The following is a 10,902-nucleotide window of genomic DNA, read 5'->3' on the forward strand; positions in this document are numbered from 1 at the left end:
AGCATTATGGGGTCGTCCATAAATGACGTCGTAGGGGGTAGGTGGGGTCCGTAATTTTGTGACGGTGTGTGATGAAGGGGAGGTGGGGGGGGGGGGGGGTTCAGACGGTGTGACGTCACTTTTTTGCATTATAAAAATCAATGTTAGAAAACGAGTTTTAGCCGTTATTTCGCGTTTTAGAAAACGGTTTTAATAAATTGAAAAAGGAATTGATAAAAATCTTCTATGATAAATTGATAAAAATCTTCTATGTTGACAGTTCTGACAAGATTTTGGAAAAATATCGATGTTTTAAGAATAATTCAACAGCAATTTTGATGGGGGTTGTGATGGTGTGATTTCATGTTAGGGGGGGGGGGGGAAGGGAGCTGGCTTTTTTGACGACGTGTGACGGAGGGGAGGGGGGTGGTAAAAATCGTCAAAAAAAGCGTGACGTCGTTTATGGATGACCCCTATGTCAACCTGTCTTTACTTTCCCCTAACGTGAGTTAGGTACCCATGAAAGCTAAGTAAACAAAGGGACGTTCTAATGACTTGAAACCAGATTCGAACTCCAGACTTTCGGAGTTAGCAGTCAAACGCTATAACGCTAGACCACTCTGTCCCATATAATTATATAGCTGGTCTATTAATTATTAAATATTCACTATTTTATTACCAAATTTTTAAACTTTTAAGAAAATACTTATTAAAAGATACTAAAGCGATATTTATACTTTTTCACAAAGTTTTATTAATTGTTTAAAAATCCAGCGAATTCAAACTTTAAAATGTTTTATTTTTCTCTTTTTTTTCGTAGTAAGATTATACTGTACGATACACACAAGCTAGAAATGGTAGGCGTTGCAGAATTTCTAGACAAAAAAGATGCTAAATTCTTACGAAGTATTGGGATGCTAAACAATTCCATTCTGCATCTAGCGAAAACAGATACAGTAAAACCTCTCCTACCAAATGAGCAGGCACTCCAAAACAAAGGTATTGTTTTAATTTAAAAAAAAGTAATGTTAAAGGGGGGGGGGGCGCTAGATAACTTAATGTAAAAGTTTTAAATTGTCATTAACAAATGAATGTTTCAACAATTTTTCACTTGTAATTTCTTTGTTCTCAGTATATTAACTTTCATAACCATTTTATTGGTGATCATACTTTTAAATTTGATCGAAAACGCAAATACAAACTCACTTTATAATAATATTCACTTCGTAATAATAGCTTTAAATCTTAAAAGTAATGGTATCCTGTTTCACAGATGTTTTTTTTTCTCTCAGACAAAATTTAAGAATTGTGTTGCCTAATTTAAATTTTATATCAATAGTCGCTTTTTCTTGATTATAACTTGCTATATGGACCCGGACCTGATCTGGAATGAGCAATGCTGCTACTGATTGAGATCTTTCTACACTTTCCCAGTTTAGTCATAAGTGGACTCGTAGGATCTACTTTCAGTTCTGTAAATACAATTTAAATATTTTGTCTGCTAGTGGACTTCATTTATCGTTGGAATTCAGTTCGATACAGAGATCGCATAACACAAGAAGGATGAGCGAAAGGACCATTCTCTGTCAGAGACTACAAAGCATAACCTTATCAAGGAAACTGAGATGGTATGGGCATGTCACACGAACACAAAGGCCTATCTACAACAACAATGCAAAGCACTGTGACATGAGAGAAGGGGAAGGCAAAACTTCATTGGTTGGAAGATATCAAAGATTCGACTGGGCTGCCCAGAACTGCTGACAGAATAAGAGGACCGAGACATGTCGTGGAAAATTATCAAAAAAAAACTATCCAGACAAGGGTTAAGGGACGGTTTATTGATTGAGTGATTGGTTGTTCGGTTCAATAAATCCTACGTTTTAAGGGGATATTCTCAGTTCACTTCTATATTTTACAGTTTAAAATCTAAAGTCTTTCGAACACTTTTACCATATTTGGCAAATAAAAGTAAGTATTAAGCAGCGAAAAAGGGGTTGAAAAAAAATTTCGTTGTCATGCAAGCACAAACAAAAACCTCCGTCATTTTGAATTTTTCTGTACTTTTGAAAACGCTTTTTTTAAGTTGTTTTTTTATGTATGCACTTATATCAATCAAATTTAAACGACTTATTTTTCAATATATCTTAAAACTTTTCCCATTACAAATTTTTGAAAGATCAACTGGTCAGAATTTTACAGGTTCTGAAAAATATTACCCCTTTTGTTATGCAAATGATTTAAAATTTGCATATTGTTCATCATAAACTTTTTTCTATGAAAGCCGTCACAATTCCTTCGTGACAAAGGTTTTATATTTGCACGAGAAACGATTACTGAAAAAATGTAGAGAATAGTTTAATAGCAGTAGGCATTTTATTGTTAGAAAACTGCGAACTGCGAAAAACAGCAAAAAGAAACGAAAAGTAGGTCACGAAAAATACCATATCTGTGTAATTTGTAAAGCTGATTGTAAGCCTTGGGTGTTTCCGAGGTGATGGAAAATACGACTAACAAATACATGAGAAATCCAGCTTTCCGATAACGCCAAATACAATATGATGACGGATATGAAACGTTTCACATAGAGCCTTCATGATAGGGAAGAATTTATTAATTTTTAATTAATAAGGTCCTTAAAATGGTATTTTAAACACATGCATTTTTTCATTTACAAAAACGGAGTGTATTTATGTCATGATATCATACATTCTTACAAATGCAGTAGTATAAGTAATAGCAGAATCGTTACTAAGTAGCCTACATATTTGCATACATACATACACTATGAAAGCATATATTTGTAATATGTGATATATATTTAGCTGCATATGCCTATATTCCAGATACTCAGTGTAGTGGAAAATTATCTGAATGTGCGTACATAGAGATAACCTACAAAGAAGAACAGGATAAACTTAGTGCCATTCAAACTCTAATTGAAAAATGTCGAAGTAAATGCACTACAGATACATTTTCTTGTTTAGTTATAAATCAGTTCACGACCGACGAAGTAAGTATTTAACGTAACAAGTAGCTATTCATTGTATTTTAATTTTATTTAAAACTGCACAACTAAGGTGTGTATAAATATAAAAGCTAATATGATATACAATATATTTGATGCGTATGTGCTATGGTTATCGATACTTGAATGGTTTTCTCAGAATGATAAGGACCAAATATACAAATACACCCACAGTTGATGTAACTTAGAAGTTTGGCTAGAATAGTTTAGAACACGGGGATATTGCGTTTGTGAGTTGAGTTAAGGGGGAAGGCTCCGGTAAAAAAAACTTTTTTAATACTCGTTAAAACACAGTTATTTCTTTACAGCTTTATTAAAATACGTCTGCATATGTATTTCCAATAGAAAAAATCCGTGGAAAAATCTTGGTAACCATGACAATGGCGGCCATCTTGAAAAATTAACCTCCTCGTAGGTTTTCCACCATCCATAAAATATTATATTTTAGGCCCAAAAAACAATCCATTCATAATCTTGTTCCATATTTTGGGGCACTCAGCTAAAAATTAGAAGTGCATATCTTCAAAATAATTTATTATGAGTTTTCAAAATTTGGGTCCGTTCAAAACACTTAATTTTTTGGGGGAATTTATGGGCATTAAAACTAGTGTTTTTAATGGACCCACAATTTGAAAATTCATAAAAAATTATGGGACATATTATTGAGTTACGATGAATCGCCTCGTGTTTTTTTTTATATTAGAAGTATTACAATTTGGCTAAACAAAAAATGTTTTGGTCGCCAGAATAATGAGCTGCATCATTTAATTTCAACGACTTCTTGTTTTTTTAAAAAAAAACAAGTAAATGTAAAATGCTTAGGATATTAAAAAAGTTTTTTTTTTAAATGAATATAAGAAAATATTTCGAGAAATAGTGGAAATAAGGTAAGATGCAGAAATATACGTCTAAATTACAAATAAAAATAAAAACTTCCACTCAGTTCTTCAAAGGTCCTACACCCATATATCCAAATGACGGATACTTACTGCGATAAACAATGACACATGCTTATCCGTCTTATTAGGATAACGTGGATTTAATAAAATGTATTTGAATATTCTTTTATTATTTTAATGTTTATATACAATTGTATATCAATATCAATTATAGATATCATAAAGCCACTTTCATAATATGTTTTAGCGATTTTTACATGTTAAGATAATTATGCTGTAACTTTAAGGTGGGTACAAAATTGAATGTTTTTCATACAGATTTTACGACTTGAACAAATAGGCAGAGAAAATGTGTTACAGGTCAAAGTATCTACAAATGAAGTTAATGTATCAGGCTTTGGTAATAGTCTGATTATTGAAAATGAAATAAGACGGATAGAAATTGATCAAATGAAAGGCCTTTTAAATAATGTGCAAACTACATTTTTTTGGCAATACAACGACAATGGAGTGTGGCGAGATTTCATTAGTCTGTAAATATACATTAATTTAAATAATAAACAAACTGTAATGTTCAAATGAAAACAAAAATCATTATTGTATTAAATCTACATTAAAATGTATTACTTACACTTACACATACACATACACACACACACATATATATATATATATATATATATATATATATATATATATATATATATATAGTTTATTTAACTTTTAATGTTTTTAAGACCAATTTAACAATCGTAGTAAGCATTAAAACATTATTCAGGATAAATTTGAAACTGCAGTCCGCTTTCAACTCCAAACAAACTCATTGTTACATTGCAATTGAAAATAAAAACTATGATGTTGACCTAAAGAACCTAACAGCAAAAAGTAAGGAATCTGGAAAAAGTATACAGATAAAACAAAACGCATGGGGAGGTAATTATTGTTTACATTTGAACCCAAGTCCGTAAAAAATGTTTACTGAACAAAATAATATTTTTAGTAGTAGTAAAAAGATATCTAGTACATCATTTCAATAACTCCCACCTCATCATTACCCCGTACTATAACCCCCCTCACCCCTTCGTCAATTATTCTTATGGCTTTTTCATCTTTCGAGAATAATAATATTAAACATAATCCATCTAGAGTGAGAAACCCAACATTCCATTGAATGCTTTATATGGGTTAACTAATAAATGGAGAATATTGCTCTGAGATACGAGAAAATTGACATACGAGCAAGTTAAGCTGTATACCGTTTTTAATGTAATATAATAATTATAATTCAATATATACATTTATCGATACAGTTAAGTTCAAAACTTAAAAATTGACAAAAAAATGTATCGATCAAACGAGATATTATATAATACAGTTCGTATTATAATACACCAAGCGTCTCGGGCAAAGAAATAATAGGTTCCAACTCCTAAATAAATATTATAAAAGATACATACAAATATACTCATGATTAATGTTTTGTAATTTCTCTAATTGGTAGAACCGTTGCCTGATTACTGGGATAGCATGGACGTCAACGACCAAATTATTGTAGTACCTTTGGAATCTTCTTCGGAGGAATATGAAAGAGTTGAGACAAACTATAAGACAAACGATACACGTGGTACAATTTTGAAGGTAGTGTTTTGGTTTTTTACTTACAATGTTCGATCACGTAATGGCCTGCATGGAAGTGTTTTGATGGAGCGTTCTTCATCCTTCCAATCCACTATTATATTGCACAATTCAGCAACGTCCAATTGAGGCCCAACTGTTTATCACTCTAGGAAATACACAAATTAAATAAATAAAAAGCAAATGATACAAAAAATATGTCTGACATAAGAAAGTTGTATAAAGTACACAATCAAATATAATTTAGGGTTAAATCTTGATTTTCATTATTAAGAGGATATGCTCATAAAAAAATCACCCAAATTCTGGTCTTTCGTCATAATGGGTTTCCTGCACTTTTGAATACTTTGTCCATTTTTTTTATAAAGAGAAAAATACTTTAAATGAGAAAAAAATGTGTAAGTGTTTAAAATACTATTTTTATGACTCTATTAATTACAAAGTAATCATTTGTCCCCAATCTTACAAACTCTCTACGAAAAGTTTTATATCCGTCTTCATATTGTATTTGGCATCATTAGAAACATAGATTTCTCATGTATTTAATAATCGTATTTTCAAACATCAGGAAACACACAAAGCTTACAATCGGCTTAATACATTTTATAGATACCTACTTTTCGTTACTTTTTTCTGTTTTTCTCAGTTCGCAATTTTTAATACTAAAAAACCTACTAGTTTTTTTTTTATTTAATAAGCAAATCCTACCATATTTTCAGCAATTGTTTTTCAAGCAACGTTTATGGTAAATAATATGCAAAGTTTGAAACTTTTGCATACTAAAATAGATACGATTTTTCTTTCGAGAAGTTTTCTAAAAAAATAGTTTTAATATTCATTGAAAATCAAGCCGTTTATTTTATATTGCTGTAAGTGCAAAAACAAAAAAAGCCTTAGCGTTTTTAAAATACAATAGTGGCGGGGGATTTTTCAAGTTTCCATGACAACCAAAATTGTTGTCAACCTTTTTTTCTATTTAACGCTTACTTTCTTGTACCAAACATAAAAGAATTTGAAAGACTTTAGATCTTATTAGCATAGAGAAATACCTTTCCCTGTGTAACAATTAAATTAAAAATTATCTGAAAAATGCTATTCAAGCTGCAAATCAACTTAGGGCAAATTACTTTTAAGACGAACTAAAATCCAAATAGATAAAAAAACTTAAGTAAGCCGATGTTAGTCATTGCATTCATATATACATTCATAGGCAGGCATACAGTGTTACCTCGACATGCGAGTACCCGGGACTTACGAGATTTTTTAAAATACGAGCTTTCGAGTCAGATAGAAATTTTCTTTGCTTTGACAAAAGAGCAAAATCTTTCGGGTCAAGGGCCAAAGCCACCCCGCGTCTACCTGCACAAGCTATGATAGTGGTCTGCCACGAAAGCCTTATTTTTGTAGGGCTGAGTGGTAGAAGCGGTTACACGTCTGACTTGATGCATGGAAGGCGAAGGCGATAGGTGCCGTGTGGAATGGTAGGTTCGAAACACGTTGGTGTCTGACTGCTTGTCTTTACTTGGACTATTTTCTGTACCTTTGTCTACCCTTGGCGTTGAAATATCACTTTCTGTTAATATTGCTATTTCAGTTACAACGCCTGCTTCCACCCCCCTACACGAGTTACGAGTAACCGGATTTACGGGTTTAATAGTTTATTGGGAAAAAAATAACCGAAACAATTGCAACTGATTGTGCGTCGAAGCTTTTTTTATCTTTTACTTCTTCTTCTTCGTTCTTAATTTAGTGTTGGAAGGGATCCCCTTCATTAAGTTTACATGCGTGCCAACTGGTTATGCGCCATTGAAACCATTGACACCGATTTTAACCTGTATTTATTTTGCATTTACTTTTATAGCCTTTGTCCAACCAAAAACAAACTACAAGGCAGTAGTTGATTGATAATTTGGAGTTGTCTCTCTTAGAAGAGTCGCTGTCCCCAGCTAACGAGACTCATGTGTCCGACTTTTCGGTTTAGCAACCATGAGCTTTACCGACTCGACCACGCAGAACCCATTTTATGATATTTACTTAACTCATTTCCGAAAAATTCTTAAAAGGAGGAAAAAACAATCTTTAGCGAGTAATTTTAACGGGCATCGTGGAAAAGTGTGGAAAGAGAAGTGAAAGGAAAAAATCAATAACCAGCGAAGAGAAAAGCATTGATATAGATTAAGCAATGGTTATTAAACATTGTATTCTAACATTTGGATTCAATTAGATTTTTTGGATAAAATATAACGTTAAAATTGTAACTGGACAGTGAATTAAACTGACAAAAAGAGCATAAGTGAACGAAGTGAAGCTCCTCCAATGCGAACTGGGTCTACAACACCACCAACATCTTACGTGGGCTGAAATCAACCGATTCACTTTATAAAAACCAGTTATTATCTTTGCATTATCCTTAATTATGTTGTTAAACTGTTAGGTATTATTCTTATTTAAAAACACGTAACACAACCACATGGGATTGCATTGTGTGGACTGGAATGGACTATTGGCATTCATTTATTTTAAACAAGAACATTTCTTTTTCTAGGTGGGAGGTTGTCACACATTAGCTTCTGATTTATCTATGCAATCTGTATTATATTTGCATAATGGTTTGACAATCCACAATATTTTACTTTCATTTGTTTTCTTAAGGATTGTACACAATAAAAGAAAACAAAGAAGTGGTTTTATTGTTTGAGGGAAAGATAATGTGTGTGTGTGTAGTCGTAGTAGTAGTAGTAGTAGTAGTAGTAGTAGTAGTAGTAGTAGTAGTAGTAGTAGTAGTAGTAGTAGTAGACTACCAAAATAAATATCAATATTACATGTCTTTATAGATCGAGCGAGTCCAAAACAAATATCTGTTTCAACAATACTCAATAAAGAAAAGAGAAATAGATAAAAGAAACCCTGGCCAAAATAACGAACGTTTGCTCTACCATGGCACCGACTTTGAAGCCATTAAAGAAATTAATAAGTTTGGATTTAACAGAAGCTACTGTGGCAAAAATGGTAAATATTCTGTAATACCACCTGATCTATTTAGATCTCTTGGTCGTGTAGTGGGGATAACTTTTATAACATAGTATATATCTAGGTTTTAGGAGGTGTTTTTAATTTGTTTAGTAATGGAAATTAAAATACTAGGCTTAAATGCAAAAACATACAGCAGAATAATTTTCAATTACAACTTCTATTACTGGATGAGTATAAATCAAGAATAACATTGTTAAACCTCTGATATTACAATGACAGTGTCTTAAAAATCGTGCTTGATTATAAAACATAACTGTACAAAAATTTGAAGCAGATAACAACATTTCAAAGCATCTTAAAATATTTTTTCAAAATAGTCTTGTTAAAGTTGCAGAGTTGCTTGACTGGATCGGAAGAGTTGCCTGAGAGAAACTATAAATGCGACTTTTGTCAAGTTTTAGCGTAGGTGCAAGGTTTAGGGGTATAACTAAGACTATATTTAGTATCAATGTGCAGTAGCTATGTATAGATCAAGGTTACCAGACAAAGTAGTATGGTACTGTCTACATTTTAGCGTCTATACAAGAAATATTGGCGTCGTTGATGGTTGAATAAAAAAATAGAATTAAGAATCAAATGCCGAAAACGATATACAATAATAATCACGTCCTTGATAATAGAGACAAAAAAATTAAACGCCTAATTAAGTTGTTGACTTTTATATATATATATATATATATATATATATATATATATATATATATATATATATATATATACATATATATATATATATAGTAAGCGTTTGTATTAGGATTTATGTTGGGGTTATTAGATGTTTTATTTGAAGTTAAATTTTCGGATCCGGTTTAAGTGCTGATTTAGGAAAATAATCAGTTTTTAATTACACTTTTTATTTCCAGTAAATTTAAGATTTAGGTGGAGCTTTTGTTTTTGGTTCCAGTTTAGAGATAAAGACAACACTATCAACTTAGCGCACGTTATTTTACTCCCTCAACGGGCCATTCATCTAGTCTTTGTATATTAGACTAATGTTCCGCACTATTATACACACATTGTTTGCTGTTCACTTGGTGCGCATTCCTTTTTTCTACGAGATTCTATTCTATTTTTAAAAGGTTAAATATTTAAAAATTGATTAAAAAATCATGTCTATTTCCCTATTAGCCATCCCCCGTATAGAATATTCGAGAAAGTTTAGGGGAGATCACTCCCGCTTCATTTTAAAAAGATGAGTCAATCATTTGTCACAATGCGTCTGCTTTTAAAAACCAACAATTATGATGTAAACTAAAATTTACATCCATTTGTAAAAGAAAATGTAAGTTTCCCAAAATGTGTGGTCCCTTCGCTGCTGCCCTCACAGCCCCTATCCCTCTAAATTTAATCTCCCACTGGTCTAATCTGTTTACTAACAAAAGTCTTTCACATATTTTATTATTATAACTTAAACAGTGGGTTATTTTAAACAACTAATTGTAAACTTGGCTGATTGCTATCGTTGACGTTGTTCTATGCAGCTATATTTTTTTTTTCTAGGTACAATCTATGGGCAAGGTATTTATTTTGTAAACAGCAGCAGTTACGCAATATGTTATTGCAAACCAGACTTAGATGGCCTCCACAGACTCTGCCTAGCTCGAGTTCTTGTCGGGAAATCAATTGAAACCTCTAAAGAAGTAAAATACCTTCCAAAACGACCAGACTGTGATGCGCTGTACGACTCTGGGAAAAACTCGAGTGAGAGCATATATGTCATTTTTAATGATATTCAAGCTTATCCTGAATATATGTTAACTTTTAGTTTACCGAAGAAAATGTAGCAACTCACATGCTCCTTACACAAAATAATATATTTGCTTCTTTTCAGTATTGATATATTTTATATATAATATATACTCATTTTATTCGTATAAGCTTTTATTTAATTTACAATGTATGTTTGTTGGCTTGTGCGTTAGTAGCGAATCCTCTTAGTATTGAATCACTTATAAATCAATAATTTCGTTCATATCTTGCGGATAAATTCGTCTACCACAAAATGCAACAATATCAAATTTTGTTTTTAATTAGCTCTTAAATTAGAACTTAGAAGAAAAAATGATCCCAGGTGTTCTATATTCAGCAATGAAAGGGAAGATTACAATTGATACATCTCAAGAGGGTGATCAATCAGCCTGTTTAAATGCAGGTCTTAGACTTTTTGTCTTCACCGGCTTTTAAAAGAGCCATAACCATGTGTTAGAAATCGCGAGCTACTCAAGGTGATTTAAAGCAAATATTTTAAGTCAAATAAGGTGGCGATGTATTTTAGAACAAATTACTAAAATAAAAGAATTTTTTTTAAATTCTACGCTTTTAAATGCA

General features: G+C 31.9%; 1 protein-coding gene across 1 annotated transcript; it reads left to right on the plus strand.

Moving 5' to 3' along the window:
* Positions 1 to 7,857: 7,857 nt before the first annotated feature.
* Positions 7,858 to 10,358, plus strand: LOC131955379 (protein mono-ADP-ribosyltransferase PARP15-like). Its single transcript, XM_059319501.1, has 3 exons — positions 7,858 to 7,893; positions 8,376 to 8,550; positions 10,144 to 10,358. The coding sequence occupies exons 1-3, from the start codon at positions 7,858 to 7,860 to the stop codon at positions 10,356 to 10,358; spliced, it is 426 nt and encodes a 141-aa protein (XP_059175484.1).
* Positions 10,359 to 10,902: the final 544 nt, after the last annotated feature.

The sequence above is a fragment of the Physella acuta genome, unplaced genomic scaffold (assembly GCF_028476545.2).
Source record: "Physella acuta isolate Inbredline_101_S28 unplaced genomic scaffold, ASM2847654v3 ptg001064l, whole genome shotgun sequence".
Classification (NCBI taxonomy): domain Eukaryota; kingdom Metazoa; phylum Mollusca; class Gastropoda; family Physidae; genus Physella; species Physella acuta.